This window comes from Danio rerio, chromosome 22, assembly GCF_049306965.1.
Source record: "Danio rerio strain Tuebingen ecotype United States chromosome 22, GRCz12tu, whole genome shotgun sequence".
Classification (NCBI taxonomy): Eukaryota; Metazoa; Chordata; class Actinopteri; order Cypriniformes; family Danionidae; genus Danio; species Danio rerio.
This window is the reverse complement of record NC_133197.1, coordinates 9,950,341-9,978,022: the sequence shown is the minus strand read 5'-3', so window position 1 is coordinate 9,978,022 and position 27,682 is coordinate 9,950,341. Positions and strand designations below refer to the sequence as shown.

Genomic DNA, 27,682 nt, shown 5'->3' with positions numbered 1-27,682 from the left:
ATTTCAGGCAGTTTAATATAATTCTGACTTCAACTGTATGTGTGTTTTTATGGCATAATCTGAATAAATATGGAAGTTTGTGTGATGTTGGTGATGTTGTTTTCAGTCACCGCAGTGTTGCAGAGGTTTCTATGGGCCGGATTGTAAGCCATGTATTGGAGGTTTCCAGAACCCATGTTATGGTAAAGGCACTGTAAGTATGTTAATACCCTGATATATTCACATGGAATGTGCTTTTATTTATTATTTATTTAGAACTTAACTAAGTTTAAAATGCCTTATCAGCTATTTGCAAAATGTTTAAGAGCTGTATTTTCCTCTAAGTAGTAAAAAATATGCAACTTATACAGTTCAGTATTTAATTTAATTTAATTTTAAAATGTGGCAATATTTGTGTAGTAGTTTTTTTATATTTTATTATTTAATATCGAATTTGGAAACAAATATTTTGTAATTTTATTTACATTTTATATTACTTTTACATGACAATTTGGGAAAATATTTGCAATTTTTGCAATTATTTTTGTTATTTTATTTTACACAACAATTTAGGAAAATAATATTTCTATTCAATTTCGAAATATTTTGCTGAGTTTTAAATAAAGATTTAGGAAATATAATTCATTACCTATAATTAACATTTGTCGTAGACAACATTTGAGAAAATATTTAGGAGTTTTTATTTTTTTAATTTACTTTCAATTATTTCAAAAATTGTTAGCTAAACGCTTTGTTGTTTATATAAATATGCCAAATACTTTGCTTTTCTATTTTAACTTATTTAATTTTAGAGAAGCCTTTGGGTGTCTTTATTTACTTTTATATTTTTTATGATTATAATTTTCATTTGTCTGAAGTGCTTCGATGGCATTAATGGGAACGGCTCCTGTAAATGTGAAGCAGCGTTTACAGGTGTCGGTTGCCACCTCTGCTCAAACCCCAAAAAGCACGGAGAAAACTGTGACGAAGGTAAACTTATAGACCTCATATATTTCCTTCTACGGTTTCTGTTTCTAAATCATGATCAGCTTAACCCTTTGCTCTTGTTTCTGTAGACTGCCGCTGTGTTCATGGAGTGTGTGACAACAGGCCGGGCAGTTCAGGAGTTTGTCGGAGAGGATCTTGTTTCGAAGGATTTTTAGGGGAACTTTGTGACCAAACGGCCTCTGTCTGCGATTCAGACGGAGCCCTCCTGCACTGCCATATTCATGCCATATGTCTCTATGTCAAAGGACAAACCACGTTAGTGTTGCTTTTTTACCTGTAGATTATTGTAAACTGCAGTGAGATTTTTTTTGGTTTTATTTTATTTGTTTTGTTCAAAACGTTTTGCCAATTTTGTGGGGTTTATTTTTATTTTTTTTAAGTATTTTATTTTAAACAACAAGTTGGTAATAATTTTAATAAAACATTTTTGATAAACATTTGGCAGTTTTTATTTGTATATTTTCTTTTATTTTATTTTAAACAATTATTCTAACTATTATCATTCTATTTCAGCAATCTGGGCAAACATTTGGCAGTTAATATTTTAAATATAGTCATTGAAGCATGCATGCTAGTAGTGTTATTGTGTTTGTGTTTGACATGTTAACGTTCATCTATCTTTGTCAGGTTATTGATCTGTTATATGTTGTGTTGTAGGTGTGTTTGTCAGCCTGGATATGAAGGAGACGGTTACGCCTGCACTGAATCCAACCCCTGTCTTCTGCCTCAGAGAGGCGGCTGTGACACCAATGTGAGAATTTCCCTTTTCTAGCAGTTTGTCTTTACCCTTTGATTCTGAAAAAGTCTGCCACAACAATACTGCAGTCATTTACAGTCAATCTGACACATTCATATCGCTACATCTCTAGCCAAAATCTAGTGATAATACTTTATATACTATATATATATATATATATATATATATATATATATATATATATATATATATCAGTTCTAGTTTGTATTTATCGCTATATAATATTGGTTATTGGCTTCCAAAAAGTAAAGAGGCATCTGTTATCGGTAACTGACAAAATTTTATGTCTCCAACTAAATCATATGATAATAGTTTTTATATTAATTATTTATTGTATTTATCTGTCTGTAAAGTCGGTTATCAGCTTGAAAGTGATATTACTTCATATACATCAGTTCTAGTTTGCATTTATTGGTTTTTAATATCGGTTATCGGCTTCTGAATGTAAAGAGTTCTCATGTATCTGTATATACTAGGGATGTAACGGTATCAGAATTTCACGGTACGGTAATACCTCGGTATGAATGTCACGGTACGGTATTTATTGATTTACAGGAAAAAACAAAACTTATGAAAATACTCAAAAAAAGTGCCAAAAGTGTCAATGACATACAAATTAGCCATCTATCTGTAAGCTTTGAAACAGGAACTTCAATTTTAATAACAAAAAAATATTAAACCATGTAAAAAAATAAAAGTTTCAATTTAGTATTGTTGAAAACTCATCACATTCAACATTTAATCACTCACTCACTTAGATAGAGATGGGTTTAAAGGAAAATTATCATATAAATATAATCTGGTAAAAGCTGGTATCTCTGGGTATTAATAATGTCCCCTGCAACAGAAAAAAAACCCTCTCATTTGGGACTGAGGTTTCTGGGACAAGAGAGATATGACTTGGCCCAGGTTGACAGCAGTGGGTAACGTTGTGCATTGTCTTTCCCCCACTTGAGAGGACAAACCATGAGTCTCAGGTCTGCATCAATCTGAACAGTGTGCTGACAACACCGCTATTCAGTACGCGCGCGACAACACAGCTGATAAGAACTCGCGCGACAACACCGCTATTCAGTACGCGCCCGACAACACAGCTGATCAGAACTTGCGCGACAACACCGCTATTCAGTACGCGCGCGGCGACAACACCCGCTTCAAAGTTTTCCAGCTCTTTTTCATCCCCGCTTCTAGCAGCACACTCCATTTCCGCATTACTGGATCTGTAGCGACAACAGACCGCAAGGGATGATGGTCAAGCATGGGCTGATGGGAATTGTAGTTTTCGCTACCTCCCGTTCGCTTCATTCGCTTGAGCAAATTTTCTCAGAAGACCTATAGTTTTACCGAGTCATGCGACTACGGTAATATCGAAAAAAATTAATATTGCGGTATGACGGTATTTACAATACCGTTACATCCCTAGTATATACCATACTTGAGTCTCCAGCTGAAATCTGATAATAATAGTTTATATATAATAGAAATATATTTTATTTATTGGTCTATAATATCGGCATCTGTTTCAAAAAATAAAGAATCATCTGTTATCGGTAACTGACAAAATTTTCATATCGGTGTATTCCGAACCAAATCAAGTGATAATAATTTATATATAAAATATGAAATCTGGTAATAATAGTTTAGATATAAGCCCTATATTTTGTTTATAATTACAAATATAATTTGTCTATAATATCAGTTATCGGGTTTCAAATATAAAGAGTCATGTGTTAACTGCATCTGACAAAGTTTTTATATCAGTGCATTCCTAGCTGAAAGCCAGTAATAATACTTCATATATATCAGTTCTAGTTTGTATTTATCGGTTTATAATATCGGTTCTCAGCCTCTGAATGTAGAGTTATCATGTATCTGTATATACCAGATATGAGTCTCTAGCTGAAATCCAAGAGTAATAGTTTTTGTATCAGATATGTAATGTATTCATTGGTCTATAATATTGGTATCTGCTTCCAAAAAAAAAGTTTGGAATCTGTTATCGGTAACTAACAAAATTTTCATGTCCCGAACCAAATCAAGTGATAGTAGTTTATATATCAATTATATATAGTATTTATCTGTATGTAATATCGATTATCAGCTTACAAATATAAAGATATATCACATATTTGGATTTGCCAAAATTTCTACACCAGTGCATCCCTAGCGGAAAGTCAGTGATAACAGATTTACTATCAGTTATATTTTGTATAATATCCATTATTGGCTTACAGATATAGAGTTATGGGTTATCTCAGTTACATCGGTTTTATCAGTAAAATTTTGTATTAACTGATCTATAATATTGATTGGTGACTTTCAGTTATTGAGTGAGGTATTGAGTTATCGGTTCATCTTTATCTGCCAAATTCTTTCTATATTCATCACTGGCAGTTACTACTGGAGAGAGTAAAATCAAAGTAAATATAGATTATCAGGGCATTATTAATTTTTAATGTATATAAAAAATACTAATTCTAATAAATATCTAATTTTATAATCAGACCTGTATTTTTAGCACAAAGAAAAACTTTTGGCATTAAACCACCATATTATACTGTGGTTAAGTTTACAGGACAGTGATATACTACATATGAAAATGCTTTTGCTTTGCATTTTTGCTCCATTCACACTGATCTCCATTCACAATAATGACTCAAAATGTTATATTTTGCATGCCAGGCCAGTAGGAGGCCATGTGACTTTGTAAAGAAACACTATGCATCTGCGCACATTTAGTCCTGTGGTCCATCATTGTTATTTTGGTTGTCGAGTACCTACTCACAACTTCTACTAAGTTGTAGTTTACACATAGATGATAACTATAATTAAAAAAAAACTCCTGTAAAAACTTTGTTGTTGTTGCATAAATTAGTTTTTAGTTGAAAATTGAATTGCTTTAATGCCCCCTTCTGGTACAAAAACACAACTACGATGTCTTTTATTTCCATTCTTTTGGATACTGGCGACCCCATTATCTATAAAAATGACTAAAACTAGCATTATGTATGCCATATCAATCTTTGACACGCACCTATGAACAAATATGATTATATATTGAAAAAACAAATTAAAATAGTATAAAAAAATATCATGTGAGCTTTGCACTGTTAAATGAGTGCAATATGGATATTGTTTAAGTCCATTTGGATTTTTATGTTGAATGTAAATCAGGGTTTTGTTGTTGTTTTTAGGCTGTGTGTTCATACAATGCAGGAAAGGTGAACTGTGTTTGTATGGAGGGTTGGACAGGTGATGGAAGTCTGTGTGTGGAGATCAATAACTGTCAGCTGGAGAGCCGTGGCGGATGTCATGAAAATGCAGATTGCACATCAACTGCACCAGGACAGGTAATGATCCTAAAAGTGAGACCAAAAGATACATTAAAGCAATTAATTTAGATAACATTATATATTTACAAGTATCTGTGTTCTCAACGTAACATAATAAGTAACATTTATTAAATCAGGTCATAATGTTTATCTGTCATGTAATTTTGTTTGTTTATTTACTGTTTTTATAAAGATACTGATGAAACTAAATTTTATTTCTTATTAAAAATACACACAAAGCTACTATACGTATAACTTGTATGGTTAAAGAAATAGCTCATGTTAAATTGGTCTAGAACTTACTCTTAAGGCATTCTAGGTGTACATGTGAAAAAACTAAATTGGCATTTGTAAATAATAACGCAGTTAAAGTTTGAAAATAAAATTAATTATCCACAGTATTTTTTTGCATTTGTATTTGTAAATAGGCCCAGAAAAAAAGATTTGTATCTATTGTTGCAGCTATATATTTTATTTATCTGTCTATAATATCAGTTATTGGCTTTCGAATGTAAAGAGTAATGTTATTGGTATCTGGCAAAATGTTTAAAATGGTTAAATCAGATATATTTTTTATTTACTAGTCTACAATATCGTTATTGACTATCAGATATAAAGAGTTATCGATTATCTTTGTTATATCAGTTATGTTTTGTATTTATTGGTCTATAATTTTGATTATTGCCTTTCAGATATCTGATTTTTTTATATCATTCGTTTTTGGCTTCTGAATATAAAGAATAATCGGTTATCGGTATCTGCAAAATCGACATATTCCAACACCCCTTGCCAAAAACTAGTTATAATATTTGTATCAGCTATATATTGTATTCATTCACCCATAACATCGGTTTTTGGTTTTTAAATATAGTCACCTGTTATTGGTATCTGACATTTAATATTTCCATATCGGTGCATCTTTAGCCAAAGGTCTGTGACAAAAGTCTATATTTCAGTTATATATTCATCTGTCAGTCTATGATATCAGTTAAATTTCTTATGAATATAACAAGTCAACTGTTATTAGCATTTGACAATTTTGCATATCACTTAGCTAAAAGCCAGTAATAATAATTAATATTGTAATTATATATTGTATTTATCTGTTAATAATATCGATATTGGCTTCCAAATATAAAGAGTTATCTTGTTTTTGTATCTGTTAAAACTTCCATAACATCATCCAGTGATGATGGTTTAAATATTGTTTATATAAAATATGGTTTATATTTCTGTTATCGGCTTTTAAATGTAAAACCTTATTGGTTATCTGTATCTAAAAAAGTGAAAAAGGTGGAAGAGTCAGTGATAATAGTTTACAGAGGTGATATTTTGTATCTATTGGTCTATATATCGGTTATCGGCTATAAATGTACATAGTTATCGGTTATCAGTATCTGCCAAAATTTCCATTTCATTCCATTTTTAGGTGAAAAAGTTAGTTATAATAATTTACATGGGATATATATTAGATTTATCTGTCTATATATTGGTTATCAGTTTACATCCCTAGCTGAAATCCATTGGTGAACAGTTATATATGAGTTATATTTTATTATTTGTATTCAGTCTATATATTGGTTATAGTACCGGACATCTAATAGTTCCATATTGATGCATATTTAGCCAAAAGTCGGTGATAAAAGTCTATATTTTAGTTATATACTCTATTGGTATATTAAATTAGTAAAATTGCTTCTGAATATAACGCTTATCTGTTATGGGCATCTGGCAATTTTGCATATCTCTTAGCTAAAAGCGAATAATAATAATAGTTTATATTGTATCTATATGAGGTATTTATTAGTCAATAATATCGAGTATAGGCTTCCAAGCAAAAAAGAGTTATTATGTATTTGTATCTGCCAAAACTTCCATCTCTGTGCATTTCTAACTGAAATCCAGTGATGATGGTATAAATATCATTGATATGCATTATATTTATCAGTTTATATATCGGTTATCGGCTTTCAAATGTTAATAGTTAACTGTTGTCAGTATTTGCCGAAATTTCCATTTCATTCCATCTCTAAGTGGAATGATATTAGTTTACATGGGAGAAATATTGTATTTATCGGTCTATATACTGGTTATCAGCTTTCAAATGTAAGGAGTTATTGGTTATCAGTATCTGCAAAAATTTCCATTTCGTTCCATCCAAACGTATAAGTAAGTGATAATAGTTTACATGGGAGACATACTGTATTTATCTGTCTATATATCGGTTATCGGCTTTCAAATGTAAAAAGTTATCGGTTATCAATATCTGCCAAAATTTCCATTTCGTTCTATCTCTAGGTGAAAAAGTCAGTAGTAATAGTTTATATGGGAGATATATTTTATTTATCGGTCTATATATTTGTTATTGGCTTTTAAAGGTAAAGAGTTATCGTTATCAGTATCTGTCAAAATTTCCATTTTGTTCCATCTCTAGGTAAAAAGGTCAGATATAATAGTTTACATGGGAGAGATATTGTATTTATCGGCCTATATATTGGTTTTTGGTTTACATCCGTGGCTGAAAGTCAATGTTAAACAGTTGTATTTTGTATTCTGTCTATATATTGGTAACTGGCTTTCAAATATATAGAGTCACCTGTAATGTTGGCAGTTTTATTTAATCATTTTTTCTACTTATTTTTCTGGTCAGAATGAATGTAGCTGCAAGAAAGGCTACATGGGAGATGGTATCATCTGTAAAATCGTCAACCCCTGTTTGTCAGATAATGGAGGCTGCCATTCTTTGGTCTGTATTTCATTTATGCAGGTTTATCTGTTAATATATATCTGTACATATCTGCACTATGGCAGAATTCTAATGTAAATGATAATGCTTCCAGGCCAAGTGTAAATTGACAAGCCCGGGAACACGTGAATGCACATGCCCAAGCGAATTTGAAGGCGATGGACTCTCGTGTTATGGAAATATGCTTGTGGTAAGATGAAGCATTTGTGTATCTATTTGATAATGTATTCAATTGTTTTAATTAGTTAAAAGTAAGTATGTTGTGCTTTGTTAATTCACATCTGGTTTTAAATAGCAAAGACGTACGTGTCAAAAAGTTTTATTTGACATGCAGAAAAAGATAAAAAGTTTGATGACCATTTCAAATAAAATTTGTAATTTTTTATATTTTAAAAAACAAAAAGTTATTTTTTTTACATTTTAAATTAAATTTGGGAAAATAATTGTCTTGAAAAATGTTAAAGTGATGTTAAACTGTTTTTAAACTTTTTAAAAAACTTTTAATTAATGTTTTTATTTACAGGAGCTCGATGGAAACTCTGAATTCTATTATTTTAATCGCTTCCTTCAAGTAAGTACATCCTTAAAACTCCAATAAACTTATTTAGGGGTTAAAATAAGTTTAAAATATATCTTAGCAAACATTTTGACATAACCCCTAGATAAAATATAATATGAGTATGTAATATGTATTTATATGCAATGCATTTTCCTCTTAATAACAAAAAAAAATTTAAACTGAAATGACAGCACTCGTGAACAAAACCCGGAGATACTTAAACTCCTCCACCTGGGGTTAAGGACTTTCCTCCAACCTGGAGATGGCAAACCACCTTTTTCCGGTGGAGCACCATGGCCTCAGACTTGGAGGTGCTGATTCTCATCCCAGCCGTGTCACACTCGGCAGCAAACTACCCCAGTGCATGCTGAAGGTCTGTGTTCAATGAAGCCAACAGAACAACATCGTCTGCGAATAACTTGGAAAATCCTGAAATCCTGTGGTCCCCGAAACAGACCTCCTCCAGTTCAAGGCTGGGCCTTGAAATTCTGTCCATAAAAATGATGAACAGAATTGGTGACAAGGGGCAGCCCTGCTGGAGTCCAACATGCACTGGAAACAAGTTTGACTTATTGAGGGCAATGCAAACCAAACTCCTACTCTGTTCATACAGGGACGAGACAGCTCTTAACAGAGCGCCTCTGACCCCATACCCCCCCAAGCAACCTCCACAGGGGTTTTGTTCATGAGTGAGGGAAGGATGGAACGTGAGATAGACAGGCGGATTGGTGCAGCGGCAGCAGTAATGCGATCAAAGTAAAGGTCTGTTGTGGTAAAAAAGGAGCTGAGCCGTAAGGCAAAGCTTTCAATTTACTGGTCAATCTACGTTCCTACTCTCATCTATGGTCATGAGCTTTGGGTCACGACGGAAAGGACAAGATCTTAGATACAAGCGGCCGAAATGAGTTTCCTTCGAAGGGTGGCAGGGTGCACTCTTTTGGATAGGGTGAGGAGCTCTGACACTCGAGAGGAGCTCGGAGTAGAGCCAATACTTCTTCACATGGATAGAAGTCAGCTGGGGTGGCTCGGGCATCTGTTTCGGATGCCTCCTGGACGCCTACCTAGGGAGGTGTTTCAGGCATGTCCCACCAGGAGAAGGCCTCGGGGAAGACCCAGGACACGCTGGAGGGACTATGTCTCTCGGCTGGACTGGGAACGCCTCAGAATCCCCCCGGAGGAGCTGGAGGAAGTGTCTAAAGAGAAGGAGGTCTGGGATTCTCTCCTAAGACTGCTTCCCCCGCAACACGGCCCCAGAAAAGCGTCAGAAAATGAATGAAGGAATGAATGAATGAATGAAATGACAGCAGTGAATCAGTCATTAAGAATATTTGAACTTGTTGGATTTTCTTGATGTATATTTGAGTATTTACTTAAATACATCCTCAATTAATCACTACGTTTATGAACTTTTATGAAAATATGAATATACAAACAATTAATATTCTACAACCTGTCTGTGTTTATCTGCAGAGGCACAAAGTGATTGAGACTGACAGCCAGGTCACAGCTTTAGTTCCATCCAAAGCTGCTTTCAAAAATCTCAGCGATTTAGAGGAGTCTTTTTGGTTTGATTATTACAGGCTGCCTCACCTTTTACAGTAAGTATTGAGGTTGAGAAATGATCGTTTAATAGACTAAATGCCAAGAGATCATATTTGTGTGTGATTTCTCTCTAGAGTTCATTTTTTAGAGGGCATCTACACCTCTGAAGACTTGAGGCAGAAAGCTGGTAAAACAGTTCAGACCATAGGAATGACTAAATGGGAGGTCCAAAGCAACGGCAGGGTGAGTTTCAAACAAACCTGCTGATAAATTTAACAATGCAAATTGGTCATCTTTAACTGCTGTTTGTGATATAACCTTTACACCCTTGCGTCTTTAGGAGCTCATGATCAGCAATGCGACAATTCTTGTTCCAGATATCAAGGCAATAAATGGGTGCATTCACATTATAGACACGGTAATGTCACTGTGCAACACCCAAGCAACAGCATGGCAACACCTCAAAACACGTAGAAGACCATAGCGATTACACAGCAACACAAATGAACAAATGAAAATACCCTAACAACAAAACAGCAACTTCCCTGCAGGCACAGGACGTCAACATAACTTCATATTGACATTGTACCCCAACGTCATAGGGGCCTTGGATTTTGTTTGGAAATTAAAATCAGGTTGACGCCAGAACCCAACATCAGGCTGAAGTCAACGTCCAATGTTCAACCTAAAATCGACCAAATATACAAGTCTAATCATGTTACACCTTGACGTTACGTGGATGTTAACACTATGACATCTATTAGATGTCAGATTTTGGTCACTTTCCAAACACAGCCTAAAATTAACCAAATATCAACATAAATTGACCTTGTTATTGGACGTCAAAATAACTTTGTCCTTAGACGCTGGATAGACATTGAATTTTGGTTACCTAAAGTCATGATCTAAATTTAACCGAATATTAGCGTCTTATGATGTTGTGTGCCTGCTGGGTTAGTACATTAGTAACTGCATAGCAACTGTCTTGAAACACACCTAAACACCTTAGAAATAACATAGCCAAACCATAAAATTTACCTTAAAATACTCTAGCAGCCACATGACAACGTTCTATCCACTACTAAACTGACCTAAACACATGTAGAGCAAATAAATATGTAACACCCAGGATATGTAACAATGTCTCAGAACACCTTACCAGCTGCCTAGGAAGACCCTAGAAACCAAACCTAACCAACAACAGTAATATGCTAAACTGCAAGGAACCACCCTAAAGACATTTTGAACACCGAATAAACTTTATAACAACACCCACATGTTTGCAACTGCATAGCAACACTTTGGAAACAATGTAGTGCTAAACTTTTTTGACATTATAAGAGCGCTTAGGCATTGAGGTGCTAAATCATTTACCTGGGAGTTTACTCACTTGATCTAGTTTAGACATATGAATCTCTTTTGCAAATTATAAATGATTAAAATGTGAAAATTAAATTGATGAGAGCTGTTTTTGTCACAGGTTCTTCGACCCCCTCTGTCTGATTTCCCTCCACCACCTCCCACTTTGATGAAGTTCCTCAACAACACGCCAGAATTCAGCCTTTTCAGGCAGGCGGCACTGGTATGTTTGACCTGAACATTCAACTTAATTAATGAGTATGGTTTAACCCCAAACCCTGGCTAAATGTAATCCTGGGTTATCTCAGTTTCACACAGGGTTAACCAAGCATGTGAATGGGGCATTTGATTGGCTGTTAAAGTGTTAGCATTTACCACTTCATTCATTCAAAAAACTACTCATTTTCATAACCCTGGTTAAAAGCAATGCTAACCCCAGTTTGAAATTAACCTGGGATAAACTGGTGCTGGGCGTCATGGTGGCACAGTGGGTAGCACGATTGCCTTAAACCAAAAAGATCACTGGTTCGAGCCACAGCTGGGTAAGTTGCCATTTTTGTGTGACGTTTGCATGTTCTCCACGTGTTCGCTTGGGTTTACTCTGGGCGCTCCGGTTTCCCCAACAGTCCAAAGACATGCGGTATAGGTGAATTGAATACGTTAAATTGGCTGTAGTGTATGAGTGTGGGTGTTTCCCAGTGTTGGGTTGTCCTGTATCTCATAACTGGTTTTGTAACATACACATACATAAGTTTTCTTTATTTATTTTTTGTATCGTTTTAGCTTTACAACTTGGAAAACAGCATCCCAACTCGAGATTACACCATTTTGATTCCATATGACAGTGCTGTACAGGAGTACCTAATTAAAACGAACGCTACACAACTGGTGAGTAGAATGTTTTTGCGCGACAATAATTGCATTATTATACGTTATCAATTGACAAAATCATCTCTTTCCAACAGAGCAAGGAGATTGTAAAATATCACGTGATTCTAAGCGAGCAGCTCTTTCCTGAACACTTGAGCGACAGACTTTTCAAAAACACGTTTTTAGGAAACGGGACTCAGATCATGTTCTTCGTGGACATCGAAAATCAGGTATTCCACTAATTCTGTTCAGCTCTTAGATAAAAAGTAGTGAGTACTAACTGTTTCTGAACTCCAGATAATAGCAAATGACGTCCCCGTAAACATGAGCTACATTGAGACGAGGCACGGCATAGTGTTCGGAATCCCACGAGTCTTAGACCTCCATAAGAACCACTGCAGTAAAGATGTGATTTTGAAAATTACTGTAAGTGTCCGTTGGTATTTTCAAATCACATTTGTGGTTGTGTAACAATTTTAAGAATCATTTGCTGTGTTTGCAGGGCCGCTGTGGAGATTGTAAAGCTGCACCGCAATGTCCCTTCAGTGCCAAACCTGTAAGATTATATACAGAGCTGGGTAGATTGCTTATGAAATGTAATCAGTTACTGATTACAAATTAAATGGCAAAAGTAATATAACTTCGAAGATTACACATTTATAGTACTTAGACTACTTATGGATTACATTTAGATTACTTTTGTGCTAACCCCTATATGTTGTCAATCTCAATCTATGTTAAGAGAAAATAAAAATAAATTATGTATATATTTAATTTTTTATCTCTAACAAGAGCTTCTATTTAAAGTTGGATAATACATGGAGAGTTTGACAGCAATATCATTGCGACAACAAATATTTCATATTAAAAATAGTGACAGAATTAGTGAAAAACATTGCAAATATAAAGAATCACGTATATATGCAGCCATTTTATGACAAAATATAATTGTTAAAAAAGGGACAAAATTTGCAGAATCAATGAATTGTAACTCACTGCAATTGTGTAAATAATTTGTAATCTAGTAATCCATAAAGTAACTGTAGTCTGATTGCGTAATCCAGATGACATATAATCCATTACTACCCAGCTCTGGTTCTATAGAGTCCTTTGATGTTTTATTTTGTTCTTAAGATTCATGATGGTAAAATGCAACTTATTGTTTGTTCCCCTCCTCATTTCTACAGACACAGCCAAAGTTCCCTCAAAATATGAAGAGTAACTGTAAATACAGGACAAGAGTTGGAAAAAAGAGAAAGACTGTGTCAGGCTGTCTCATGGACTGTTTGAGAACAACAAAGGTATTTCACCCAAATCTTAAGGACCCAAACTCATTGTCCAATGCTTTGAAGAGCCACGGTCTTGTTAATCATACTTGAGATGAAGGGTGCATGGTAATTGGTGCATTTCAAAGGGTTGGTTCACCCAAAAATGGCCCACAGGGAAAAACCTAAGGCATAAGATCTCCGCCACCACTGGGGCATCTACCCAGAAAGGGAGGTGTTTAATGTGAAAAACGGTGCTGGATAGGGATGATGCTCCATCGGCCTAAAGCATCGTTAGAGGGGAACTGTTTGAAGTTACAGTAGTTTGCCTCAATGACCTCGTCCAGACCTGATCACGAGAAACCTGCATTTAATGAAGACTTCTTTTCCTGATTTAGATTACTCTCTGGATTAATTTTAAAATCCCTAGTCATATTTATCTTTTTTTGCCATAAAAATTGGAACTTTGTATGATAACAAAATGATTACTAGGCCTAAAACTCTGTAGTTAAAATGTGTCACTGATGTAGTGCTGGTTGGGTTTACACATCTTAATTCAAATTTGAATCTGATCCAAATTGAAACCTTATAATAACTCTTCTCCCAGGACCACTCCTGCTGTCCAGGATACTTTGGGCATGATTGTGGAAAATGCCCGGGGACTTTGGATAACTGGTGCTCCAACAACGGTCAATGCGAGGACGGGCTGCACGGCACTGGCAAATGTCTCTGTAATGAAGGCTTTCATGGAACGGCCTGTGAGATGTGTGAACCCGGGAGATACGGAAAAGACTGCAAGTCAGGTAGCATCTATGCTAACGCTAACATCTATTTCCGTTTGACAGCCCTTCTGTGGACTGCTGTTCAAATGTTTTGAACAATCCCTTGAGAAATTATTGTTTTTGTTTGGCAGAATGTCACTGTGAACATGGCAAATGTTTGGATGGCTTGGAGGGAAACGGGCAGTGCATTTGTTTTAAAGGTTGGAAGGGAGTGAAATGCTCTGTTGGTCAGTATTGAGGTCAAACAGCAACCTTTTTACGTTAGCTAACATGTTTTTCACCTTCATGTTCTTGATGGCATTAAACTTCTGTATTTTCCAGTGGTAGTTGATGATGCCTGTGGGGGAGTTTGTGATGTTAATGCTAAGTAAGTACAACATATATAAATGTAAGAATGTCTTTAATTTGTGTTAATAAAACGATATTCTTCTGTCAGCTGTATTTCGGGAGATTCGGGAACTCCTCCAACTTGTTCCTGCACAGCTGGTTATAAGGGTAACGGGACTTCTTGTGAAGGTTTGTGTGTTTTCGTTTGAAGTTGGTTGTTTAAGTTAAAAATCACGTTCTTTATACACATTCCTAGTCTTAATGAGAAATATTTGCATATGTCATCCATAGAAATTAACCCATGTGCCGAAGACAATGGTGGATGTTCTGTAAACGCAAACTGTACTAAAACAGCACCCGGTGAAAGGACCTGCACATGTACAACCAACTACATTGGTGATGGGGTCATATGTGTCGGTAAATGCATGATTTATTTTTCAGAATATCTATTTACGTAGATAGGTTAATAAATCTAATTTAAAAAATTTAGTTTGTGTTCACATTTCCGACCTCTAAATAGCAATATCACCACCAAAATTACATTTTTATAGCATCATCTTGAAACATCCCATTCTTTTTCGTTAATTTAGGAATGCATGGCATTTAGGGATGCATGATATTTTTTATGACAAATAAATTATCGGGCTGCATGGCTCAATTATTGTATATTCAATATATCTACAACGTATTATTAGTTATAAGTTTATTTTACAGGGGCAATGCTGTATAACATTCAGAGTTGGGTGTAACGCGTTCCACAGTAGCGTGTATTCTAATTACATTTTATCGAACGGTGACCCGAGTTCGATTCCCGCCTCGCGGTGCTATGCCGATCCTTCCCCTCTCTCTGCTCCCCGTCCTTTCCTGTCATACTTTCTACTGTCCTGTCCATTAAAGGTTCAGTACACACTGGAGAACTTTTTTTTTTATATTAACAGATTTGTGTGTGTTGAGCATCATTTAAGACAATGTTAGCACCTATCAGCTTTAATTGTGGGGAAAACTGGATAATTTTGAGCTTTTGTCAGCTAATTTCAGCTTCCGGGTTTAAAATGATTTTTGGGGCGGGATCAAAATCGGCGACGTAGCGCAGAACTGCAAGTGCAATGATGCACGTCGGTTTCTCATTATTATTCATAGCGGAGTTTTCTTATCCTATGAGAAGAGCCGGCTGCTTAATTATTCATGAGACTTGCCAGAGTCAAGCCCGAGCTGTGAGACAAGCCACAGTATTTAGCCGTTCATGAAGGCTCATATGCTTTTGATTTCATGATCCACAGGGTTTGTTGCATGTTTTCCCCCGCGATCTTGTCAGGGCCGATCATACAGCAAAGCTGTGTGTGTGTTGCTAGCATTTTTGTCGGGAGTACAGCACGAGAATTAGAGAATGGCGGACGCTGTCTTTTATCAGGAGTTCGTTCACATTCAGACACATCACTGTGCTGCTGTGTTTGCCTAAATCCTCCAGATTACCAGCAGGGCTAATGGTTAAAATAGACAGGTCAGGAGACCTGCTGCACTGAGTCTGCTGGATACGGGGATTGAGGGAGAAGTCCTCATTTATAGTGTTTACATGAACACATCTTTATAATGATATAAATTGTGGTTATGTGTATATGAAATTACGAATAACAAATGTAGCAGGGCATTAAATCACTGTTCATTTCTTTGCATTTTAACTTTGTAAACTATACACTAATGCGTCTCCTCACGGTTTGTCTCATTTTGTGAGCTAACTGACAACAACAGTTGTTCGCTCACGTTCTGCTCTGCTGGCCACGCCCACTCCTGCCAGATGCTTGCAGAGCTCCACGCCCATTAATCATGCATCTTTTGAAAAAATTCTGTAGTAGACTTTAACCGAAAGTGGGGGGTGTCATGGCCCTTTAAAGGTGAAAACCCCAAAATAATAATATATATATATTAAACTAGCAGACTGAAACTAACACCTAAAATGATTTCATTTTAATTTCATGAGACCTCTAAAGTTACAAAACTGTGTTTTCACTATAGAAATGGACGCCTGCTTAGTGAACAATGGAGGATGTGATGAGAATGCCATATGCATGAAGACTGGACCAAACAGGGTTTGTGTTTTGAGTTTAACAACAAAAGGTAACATAAGGAATTCATTGTTAAGATGCTGAGCGATACATTTGTTATTACATTTGTGCCAGGTTGCATGTGCATGCAGGCCTGGTTTTATTTCCCAAGGTCATCGATGTTTAGCAGTTAATCCTTGTCGAAAGGTAACAGATTTTGAAGATTTATGACTAATTATGGCTAAATCTTCATCTCATATGCAATATTTATGTATGCAAAACATTTTTTTTCAGGATAACGGAGGCTGCAGCGTTAACGCTGTTTGCAGATACCTCGGTGCTGGGGAACGCAATTGCACATGCTATATTGGCTTTAAAGGGGACGGTTTGCAGTGTGCAGGGACTGTCAGTAGAGTTAGTATCATTTAAGAATACAATTTTAAGATACTTCTAATAATTGGCAACGCATGAGAAACAGCAACTAAATCGCATCATTTTTTTGTTTGTTGCAGGAGATCAGTCGCAATCCTGAAGCAATGTGGTTCAGAAATAATTTAGGCGTAAGTGCAGATGTTTAATAATATACTCTTTCCTTGATTTTTTTTAAATATATTCACAATAAATATGTTTATTTTATAGGCATTTCGATTCCGGGATTGGGTCGGTCGAGGCCCTTTTACTGTGTTTGTTCCTCATGCAGATTACGTCACAAATTTTTCGGTATGCTGTACAGACACACAACCTCATTACACAAATATAATGGGATTTACTGATGCATTTGCACTAATCTGAAAACTTCTTCTGTTGTTCTTTGTATATTTCCTTGCCATGGCAGAACCCTCAAGTTGATTCGTGGATCAATTCGAGTCACAGTTCAGAGCTGCTGCGTTATCACATCGTCAGTTGTGAAGAATTGCACTTATCAGACCTCAAATCTGTTAAAGAAGTGGTCACCGCAAATGGATATAAATTACGCTTCAGCGTTAGAGATGTGAGCTTCAAACACTTTTTTTCCCCCAGTATCTGATTTTTATTTGAACCAGATCACCAGAGGTTTGGCCACTATCTAATATATGACAATATATGCTGATTAAATATGACATAACATGTTTGGATTGTACATACAGTATTTAAAAGTATCCCATAAATGGCATAAATTTTTTACTTTTTTTGTCTTTGATAAACAGTTGAAGACAAAATTATTAATTACTAAATATTTCCCAAGCACTTTTTAACAGAGTTTTTTTCAAGACATTTTAAAGATAATAATTTTATACCTCATTTTTTTGTCTTTGCCATATTGACAATATATAATATTTGACTAGCTGTTTTAGTTTGCTAGATACTAGTTTAAGAGGAGTTAGTTACTAGTAATTGCTGAACGGTGGTTTATTTTGTAGCCATTTCTTCAAAGAGCTAATAATATTGAGTAGTAATTGCTTTTATTTCACCCCAGAATTTCTTTGTTGTTAAGCATTACTTGGGAAATCATTGAAAAAGTATTAAAATTCCAACTTTCGGCTTTCAACTGTATATGCAATCACATATGACATCACATATGTTAAATTATATGTTCTATTTGTATGATATACACGGACCGGCCACTTTATTAGGTACACCTTACTAGTACCAGGTTGGATCTACTTTTGCCTTCAGAACTGTCTTAATCCTTCCTGGCATAGATTGAACAAGGTAGTGGAAATATTCCTCAGAGATTTTGCTCCATATTCACATGGTGAATCTGACGTCAGCAACCATGCCACATTCAAAGTCACTAAAATCCCCCTTTCTACCCCATTCTGATGCTTGGTTTAAACTACAGCAGGTTGTGATGATCATTTCTACATGCCTAAATGCATTGAATTGCTGCCATGTGATTGGCTGATTAGATAGTTGTGTTACTAAGCAGTTGAACGGGTGTACCTAATAAAGTGGCCAATGAGTCTGTGTCAAAATATTGCAAAAGTGGTTATTTACTTTATATATTTACAAATATTCATGTGTAGTTATTTTAACTTGAATTGTATACATATGTTCATTTATACATCCATATATATTAGATTTGGGAGGGACAAATTACGTTAAAATAAATAAAATAAAAAAATCTCCCTGTATTCAATTATTTAACCATGATCTGTTGTCTCTCAGGGTGTTGTTTACATTAACGACAATACAAAGATTATCACCAGTGATATTGAATGCTCCAATGGAATCCTGCATTACATAGACAAGGTCCTCATCCCGTACGATATAACCGGCAAAGCAGAAATCAGCACTAACGTACGTACAGTAACTCAAATAGTGCTCACCAAATTTGAGAAAAATGTCACAAAATAATCTCATTTTATGTTGCAGCTGAACATCACCGCAGCGGCTGAGCAATATGGCTTCAAAATGTTCGGGAAGCTCCTCCAGGTCTATATATATTTTTCATTTTTAAATACAAGTGTGATTCTTTAATTGCAGGTTGGCATTTCAAAATATAAGGAATCAAATCTTTATCAACAGCAATACTTTTTAGTATCTTATTGAAAGCATATTCAATTTAAGTAGTTTAGTGCTTGCCAAATACAAACTGTATTGTTTTTTATTGTATTTTAGGGGGGAAAAAATTATTGTATTGTGTTAATTCTGTTAATCTTTCAAATTGAGTAATGTTTAGAAATAACAATAAATCATAGCAAGAAAAATCCTTTTTGTACTATTAAATGAACAGTCCTTAGGTTACAAAACTTGAATCCAAGATTATGTTTCACCCATACAAACACACACAAATACAGTGAAACACAATTCAAGTCAATTCTTTTACCGACTGTTTTCCTTTCAAAATTGTGGTAACAGTATTGACAGTTTACAAAAATACTTTAGATGTAGGATCTTTTAAAATTAAAATATTCTCACAGAGAGAGCACACACACCATTTATCACTTTTATCAGCAAAGGAATGTGACATTGTTATCTATTTGTTTACACAGTTGTGTAAGATAATTTCACCAATTTAAAGACAAAGTATGGTATGGTAACAGAATTGGGGCAAGATTTACGAACCCAATTTTGTTACATAAAAGTTTTTTATTTTTTTTAACAATACAATTCAGTCTAGTCAGAATTATTAGTACAATTCAGTCAAGTCAGAATTATTAGCCCCCCTAAATTATTAGCCCCATACTTTATTTTTTTCCCAATTTCAGTTTAACGGAGAAAAGATTTTTTTCAACACATTTATAATCATAATAGTTTTAATAACTCATATTATTTAATAACATTTAATAACTCAATTATTAATATTTATCATAATAGTTATATTTTCAAGACACTTCTATTTAGCTTAAAGTGACATTTAAAAGCTTAACTAGGTTAATTAGGTTAACCAGGCAGGTTAGGGTAATTAGGCAATAAGGATGGGTTGTTCCGTAGACTATCGGAAAAAATATAGCTTAAAAGAGCTAGTAGAATTGACCTTAAAATGGCTTTAAAAAAATTAAAAACTGCTTTTATTCTAGCCAAAATAAATCAAATAAGACTTTCTCCAGAAGAAAAAATACTATCAGACATACTGTGAAACATTCCTTGCTCTGTTAAACATAGTTTGGGAAATATAAAAAAAATAAAAATAAATTAAAGGGGGCTAATAATACTGACTTCAAATGTATATTGTTGTAGAGTTCAGACAATGACTAATTAGAGCTTTTAAAAATCAACAAATTAAATAATGGCAAACAAAAATGTAAATAAATATTTTGATTACGCAATTTACTACTTTTTCGAACAAAAAGAAAACTTTTTGGGCGACAACGTAATTGTTTTAACAATTAAATTAGTCATTAATTAAAGTTAGGGTTAGCACTGCTGTCTGACAGCAAGAAGGTTGCTAGTTGAGTCCCTTTTGGGCCAGTTGGTCATTTTTGTGTGGAGTTTACATGTTCTCCCTGTGTTGGCGTGGGTTTCTATTGGGGCTCCGGTTTCCCCCACAGTCCAAAGACATGTGAATTGAATAAAGTAAATTGTCCGAAGTGTATGTGTGCGTGTGTGTGTGTTTCCTAAAAATTGGGTTGCAGCTCGAATGGCATCCACTGCATAGCTGTGGAGACCTCTGAAATAGAGACTAAGCCGATATAAAATTAATAATTAAATAATTATTCAAGTTAACTTAATTCCTTCATGCTGACACAACAAAAATCAATTGTGTGGAATGCAGCCTTTTTACAGTGCGTTATTAAGATGTTAACTGTTTATTTGCACTTATAAAGTATAATCTTATTTTACATGCCTAATTCTACCCAATACAAAAAAACTACAACCCTACAAACTATTAATACACTCAAAAAATGATGTGTGTTCTTTGTTTACACTACTTATTTAAAAAAAGCTGAAAGAACACAATTCTTGAGTTTTTTGGGGGGGGACAACCTAATTGTTTTATGTTCAATCAACTTAAATTTGTTAGCAACTTAATTCCTACTTGTTGACCCAACATAAATTCATAGTGTGGAACCCAGCATTTTTTACAATGTAAGCAGCTGATTAGTAGTTTATTGATCTAAAAGTCTTAGTTAATGGTTAGTTAATAACGTGAATTAAAGTATAAATTGACCTAAAAATTTAAGAATTGATGGCTTTGGGCAGCAAATGAACCTTCAATTACAGAATCACCCATATTTGTCATTGTTGTTGTTAAAAACATGTTTGCCATCTTCACAGGATGCAGGATTGATGCATGTGGTGCAGCATCGAGCCTTTTACCCGTTCACCATGTTCTGGCCGACAGATGATGTTTTTAACAACCTCACTGAGGACAGAAAGACTTGGCTGTACAGTGAAGACCATCGAGACAAACTACAAGGCTACCTTAAAGCGCACATAGTCCGCGATGAGAGGGTGTGTAACTTATGAGCATAATTGGAATGTATTTCGGCCAATTGTCCTGGCTGTGTGGTTCTTGCTTTTAAGAGTTGTTTTGGGTTGTTTGTTTCCAGATAGCTGCCATTGGTCTTCCTACTGAGAAAAGATTGCAGACGCTGTTCGGATCAGAAATCACCTTTAGCTGCAATAAAGATTTAATTGTAAGTATTTTGACGTGGAGAGACTTCGTTATAACATGTAAGCGCTTTAATGATTTATGTAATGTTAATGTTTTCAAGTTTAGTTTTTTGAAATTCACTCAGCTTGAATGAATATTTGTGTAAACTGGGGTTTATTTATAATTTTTATGTTTATTTATTTATTCATATTATATTTATAATATAATTACTTCTAAAATGTGAATAAACATATTTAAACATATTTTTTTAACATTTATTGTTTGGACTTTATGAAATACTTGAATATTATTAATCTACTGACAGCCATTGACACTCATTTATTTTTAGGTTATTTCTTGATGCTTCAGAATACTTTTCCTCACAAATTGATAATATACAGTTTGGTCCATAAATATTTGGATATCGACAAAATTCTAACATTTTTGGCTCTATATACCAACACAATAGATTTAAACTAAAATGAAACTGCACTGTCAGCTTTAATTTGAGGGTATTTACATCCAAATCAGGTGAACGATGTAGGAATTACAGCAGTTTGCATATGTGGCTCCTACTTGTTAAGGATCCAAAAGTAATTAGACAATTGGCTTCTAAGCTGTTCCATGGCCAGGTGTGTGTTATTTCCTCATTATCCCAATTACAATGAGCAGATCAAAGGTCCAGAGATCATTTAAAGTGTTTTATTTGCATTTATCAGCATTGAAATGTGTTGCTGACAACTCTCAAGATGAGATCTAACAAGCATCAGAGAGATAGCAAAAACATTAGGTGTGGCCAAAACAACAGTTTGAAACATTCTTAAAAAAAGAAATAACGCACCAGTGAGCTTAGAAACACCAAAAGACTAGAGCATACTGCAAAAGCAACCAAAGAGAATAAGGGTTTTTAAAAAAGAAAGAGGTGGAATGTTATGCAATGGCCAAGTCAATCACCTGACCTGAATCCGATTAAGCATGCATTTTACTTGCTGAAGACAAAACTAAAGGGAAAATGGCCCAAGAACAAGCAGGAACTAAAGACAATTGCTGTAGAGGCCTGGCAGAGCACCACCAGGAATGAAACCCAGCATCTGGTGATGTCTATGCATTCCAGATTTAAGGCTGTGACTGTCTGTAAAGGATTTGCAACCAAATATTAAAAAGTGAAAGTTTGAGTTATGATTATTATTCTGTCCAATTACTTTTGGACTCTTAAAAAGTGGGAAGCACATATGCAAACTTTTTTAATTCCTACAGCATTGACCTGATTTGGATGTAAATATGCTCAAATTAAAGCTGACAGTCTGCAGTTAAAGCACATCTTGTTTGTTTCATTTAAAATCCGTGGTGTTAGTGTATAGAGAGAAAAATGTTATAATTGTGTCAATGTCCAAATATTTATGGACCTAACTGTATATGCAGAGCCGGCCCTCCCTATAAGCAAACTATAAGGGGGTCCCCACAATCCCCCCAGGCCCTTGCTTCATTGCCTGCCCTATTAATAAAATTGATTTATTTTGGAAATTGTACCACATCATGTTTAGCATTGCTTTTAAGTGTTAATGATGATATTGAAGGACATAATCTAGTAGCACATTTCTTGAAAATAAGAAATGATATATTATTAAGCGTTGTCTACTTGTCTGTAATTCTACAAAAAAAAAAAAATCTTGGTTTCACAGATACTTTTTTTATACTTAGTCCTTAATGCATATTACTGAAATGCTATAGTAGAACTAAAAAAAACTCAACCTAGAATCTTCAGTCTATTTGCTAAATTATTAGAATATGTTTTTAACACTCCAGAGAGACACAAAGTAGGAATCACTGGTCCCTTTATAAAAGATTGCTTAATCCTAAATTTTTGAAGCTGCTAGTTGACAAAAACAGTTCTGTTTTAAAATGTCCAAATCATTCAGAATGGAATTAAGTAGAAGAAATCAGGCTTTACTTTTCTGCTTCATTGATTGTATTTAATAAGCACTAAAATCATTGTGGGCTGGTTTGCAATGGCAATACTCCACTATTTAGAGCAAGGTTTAAAAATTATTATGCTTAGGGCCCTCGCGTGTACAGGGCCAGCTTGTATATATTTTAACATTCTAAAATACATCAAAATTCTGTATTTTTGGGGGGATTTTTTGTTGATGTCTGATATATTATTTAATTGTTTATTTTGCAAAACAACAGCAAGTCAACACTCCATGTTGATTTTGTGCTTTAGTCTTTCATTTGTTTATGAACATTTTTCAGATTTATGCCAGTTTTGTAATTTTTATTGTTCTCTTTATGTGCATGATAGAAGTAAATGTTTTTGTGTTGTTGTTTTTTTTCCAATTTTAATTTTTGTGCTCTAGACCTTGGCCTTTGCACAAATGTAAAACATTCCAAATAAAATAAAAAATGTCTTCATTTTTTAGTTTGACCCCAGGGAACCTAAAAGATGATTTTTTTACACACCTTTAAAAACATCTGAATCAAGTCCAGTCTTTTGTGTGATTTAAGATTTTTTTTTAGGAAAAGTTGGAGAGTTCCATGCTCTTGCGTTGAATAGAATATGTATATATAAAAAAAAGAATTAAGAATTATTACATTTATTAAATTTTGTCTTTGTGTAAAACCTAAGTAATTTTTCTTTTGACAAAATAACCAAATAATTAATTTATATTTTTATTGACGTACTGTTAACACATTTGATTCAACGTCTTATTGATTTTCAGGGTGACATCTTAATCAATGGAAACAATGCCAGAATTGTAAACAGGAACATGTTGTTCGATTCAGGAATCGCTCATGGAATTGATCAGCTTCTGGAGCCACCCAGCATCGGTGCTCGCTGTGATGACTTCCGAAGCATAGAGATTAAGGTAAAGCTGGCTCAGTTAGCAACTGGTTTGATTTCTCTATTAATTCTAACCTTGATGTACACCCAAAATGTGGACCAATACCACTTCTAAATGATTCCATCTATTCTAAACCAACTAAAAACAGGACATGATGTAGACTAATAACAGTCCCTCCAGGATTTCGTGAAAAAAATGATTTTTGCAACTATAATGACTGATTTTGTGGTGATTTTTCAGAAATTTTAATCTAGAATATTATATTAAATCTAGAATATTACAGAATATAGATCAAAAGATCGTTCACTTGTTTCGGGCCTCCCTAATATTGTTCAAACATTGTTTGTCTAGGGACGCTGTGGTTCTTGCCTTTCGCCGCCTCTTTGTCCCTACGGATCAACAGACATGGTAAGTTTATTTGTTTATCTCTTTTGTTAACAAATCTGTAACAGTGTTTTTTTCTGCTTTGCTGTCAAAACTTTGTTGACTTACTTTTCTATTGTTTTTTTTTTTGTTCTGTTGCTCTAAAATGCAAGCAGTCAGCAATTTGTTGCCTTTGATTTTTTGTTTTTTGCTTGCTTTAAAATGCAAGTAATCAGCACTTTGTTGACTTTGTTATTTTTAATTTAAAGTAATTTGTACATTTGCTTTTAAATGGTAGCAGTCAGATCTTTGACTTGTTTATTTGACTTACATTTTTGTAACCTTTTTATTGTTCTGGTTCAACACTATTTATATATATATATATATATATATATATATATATATATATATATATATATATATATATATATATATATATATATGAGCAATATCACACTCGTAGCAGTGCAATATGGCTGTATATCAGCACTGTTTGGAGGTGTGCATTGGCCCGAGGCTGCAGAACTTGTGCCTTAATGTCCCTCCAGTGATGATATACAGCCATATCGCACTGCTACAAGTATGATATTAAGTTTATACAACAGTTTGACAGCATAATCATGTATATAAATAAGAAAATCAAACACAGAGAGTCTCAAAAATCCTTTTGTAAGAGGAACTACACATCTGCAGCTGACGTCAGAACAGCAAAAACCTTTACTACCTTAAAAATGTAACTTTAGAGCTAGTGTTTGAATGATTCTTTAGCATAATGTCTAAAATGATGATTAAACAGGTGATTTTGCTCACATTTTAAGATTATAAGGCTGAACGGCATGAAATGCCACTAGTCTACAGAGATTTCCCAGTATTTCTTTGAAGCAATCGGGATTTCACAAATACAAGAGAGAGAGTCTGACTTAGAATGACCGACTTACCTGTTCTATAATGATTTGTTTTGCTGTAGTTTAAAACGTACGCAGAAAAAATGCTGTTTTCTTCCCCTGAGCACTTATTATGCTGTCTCTGTTACCATCTTGTGGCGGAATGTCAAACTCTGCTTAGTATGACAGGCTGGCCTCCAACTCGCTGAATCTTAGAAATTATAAATATTTAAAATAAACACTGTCCTTATATACACAAATGGCATAGTTGCAATCTAAACAACTATTCTCACCTAAAAAAGCCTCAAAAGCACATTATGTTGTCCAACAGCTGCAACATTTGTTAAATTGTAGTCCTCTGCTTGCCACTCATGTGGGTGGAATAATACACAGTGAAGGGTGAAGAGGCTTTATTAGTGCTGATATTACTTTAATATCTCACTGCTATCAGCCAATCAGATACGAGAACCAGACAGAACTCTTGTATAAATACATATATTGGCATTCTGTTGCTTTAATATTCTTGCAGTCAGTGCTTTATTGACTTTTTTATTTTCATTTGTTTAATCAAGTCAAACTAAGTTTTCTGCTGTAGTTATAAGATTGATCAGATTAATTGTCTTCTTACAGAACAGAACTAGCATATGCCGACAACCTTACAGACCATACCGAATGCCCAATTACTATGGTATGTACTCGTACGGTTACGGATACAGGTCCTACAGAGATTTTTTGGGTTGTGACCGGGTATGCACAAAATTGACGTGGGACACAAAGTGCTGTAAAAACCACTTCGGAAGAGACTGCCAGGGTGAGAATTTCGAAAACACACAATGAATAAGAGCTTGATTGAAAATTACATGTAAATAAGTGGTGTGTGTTGTGTTTTAGTGTGTTCTGGTGGTCTGGAGGCGCCGTGTGGAGAGCATGGAGACTGTGATGATGGACAGGGCGGCACAGGCGTGTGTAAATGTCATACAGGATTTACAGGCAAAGGCTGTGAGCTCTGTCTCGCCAATCACTTTGGGCCAAACTGCACAGGTAATTCATTCAGGCCTTTATACAGTTGAAGTCAGAATTATTAGCCCTCCTTAATTATTAGCCCTCTTGTATATTTTTCCCAAATTTTTGCTTAACAGAAGGATTTTTTAACACATTTCTCAACATAATAATTTTAATAAATAATTTCTAATAACTGATTTCTTTTAACTTTGCCATGAAGACAGTTGAGGATGTGACAAGATCTCGGGGTACAAGATCCCGTGAGATTAAATTACGACGAGATATCTTGTCACGGTGAAAAGTTGTCTTGTAAGTTTTGATGTTATGATGGAGCCTAAGGGTGAATTTAGCACTGATGATTGGAGGCAGGATTGGGTTTGAACCGCACATCAAGTGCTTTGCACACACCTGGCAACCCGGGCTGCCTCCGTGTTGTGTATCACTCGTTTGCTTGGGCGGGTGTGATGTAATCCTGTCTTCACCGAAGTTTAAAGGTTGTCGCGTCTAAAAGCAAAGGCTGCTACAATTGCTGCTATACAAATTAACTGATTCGTAACCATGCAAGGGAGTAGCACTTTAGATTTGCTAAAAGTCTTAATCATCGTAAACACAAATCGAATAAGACAGTATTCCTATTTTAGTCACATTATTGAAGTGTAGTACAGACATGTAAACGCTTTGATCAAACTGTTACCGTTGTGTATGACTTTTAGCCACATTTTGCGACAGGATATTACATACACACACACACACACACACACGGCTGTATAGCACTATTCTCTGCACCTATCGAGTCAGTAAGGCCCCGTTTACACTAGTGCAATTTAGTTTAAAAATGGCGTTTTAGAATGAAAACGATCCGCATCCACACTAGCGTTTCACCCAGCGTTTCTGAACTGCTCTCCGTCCACACCAAAACGCTGAAAACGCACATCACGTGACCACACACACACTCTCGGGCAAGCGCTTTAGCATTTCTACCCAGGTGAGAGCTGTGCTGGT

At 34.9% G+C, this 27,682-nt stretch overlaps 1 protein-coding gene and 1 long non-coding RNA gene across 7 annotated transcripts in view; one reads left to right on the top strand and one right to left on the bottom strand.

Annotated features, from left to right (window-relative positions):
* The window catches only part of stab1 (stabilin 1), a 72,176-nt gene that overhangs the window by 21,991 nt on the left and 22,503 nt on the right, over positions 1-27,682 (top strand). The window contains exons 21-56 of the mRNA NM_001195614.2: positions 107-193; positions 858-969; positions 1,056-1,242; positions 1,645-1,738; positions 4,939-5,094; positions 7,727-7,822; positions 7,917-8,012; positions 8,346-8,393; positions 9,852-9,979; positions 10,058-10,166; positions 10,264-10,341; positions 11,404-11,505; positions 12,066-12,170; positions 12,248-12,382; positions 12,450-12,578; positions 12,655-12,708; positions 13,340-13,453; positions 14,025-14,220; positions 14,331-14,426; positions 14,521-14,566; positions 14,636-14,715; positions 14,818-14,943; positions 16,540-16,613; positions 16,704-16,775; positions 16,863-16,982; positions 17,081-17,128; positions 17,208-17,288; positions 17,404-17,559; positions 18,717-18,848; positions 18,924-18,983; positions 21,270-21,446; positions 21,545-21,631; positions 24,309-24,455; positions 24,783-24,839; positions 26,309-26,489; positions 26,570-26,719. Coding sequence (NP_001182543.1) covers positions 107-193; positions 858-969; positions 1,056-1,242; positions 1,645-1,738; positions 4,939-5,094; positions 7,727-7,822; positions 7,917-8,012; positions 8,346-8,393; positions 9,852-9,979; positions 10,058-10,166; positions 10,264-10,341; positions 11,404-11,505; positions 12,066-12,170; positions 12,248-12,382; positions 12,450-12,578; positions 12,655-12,708; positions 13,340-13,453; positions 14,025-14,220; positions 14,331-14,426; positions 14,521-14,566; positions 14,636-14,715; positions 14,818-14,943; positions 16,540-16,613; positions 16,704-16,775; positions 16,863-16,982; positions 17,081-17,128; positions 17,208-17,288; positions 17,404-17,559; positions 18,717-18,848; positions 18,924-18,983; positions 21,270-21,446; positions 21,545-21,631; positions 24,309-24,455; positions 24,783-24,839; positions 26,309-26,489; positions 26,570-26,719 — 3,916 coding nt within the window. The remainder of the gene's footprint in view (positions 1-106; positions 194-857; positions 970-1,055; positions 1,243-1,644; positions 1,739-4,938; positions 5,095-7,726; positions 7,823-7,916; positions 8,013-8,345; positions 8,394-9,851; positions 9,980-10,057; positions 10,167-10,263; positions 10,342-11,403; positions 11,506-12,065; positions 12,171-12,247; positions 12,383-12,449; positions 12,579-12,654; positions 12,709-13,339; positions 13,454-14,024; positions 14,221-14,330; positions 14,427-14,520; positions 14,567-14,635; positions 14,716-14,817; positions 14,944-16,539; positions 16,614-16,703; positions 16,776-16,862; positions 16,983-17,080; positions 17,129-17,207; positions 17,289-17,403; positions 17,560-18,716; positions 18,849-18,923; positions 18,984-21,269; positions 21,447-21,544; positions 21,632-24,308; positions 24,456-24,782; positions 24,840-26,308; positions 26,490-26,569; positions 26,720-27,682) is intronic.
* The window catches only part of LOC108181206 (uncharacterized), a 78,916-nt gene that overhangs the window by 47,464 nt on the left and 3,770 nt on the right, over positions 1-27,682 (bottom strand). The window lies entirely within an intron of this gene.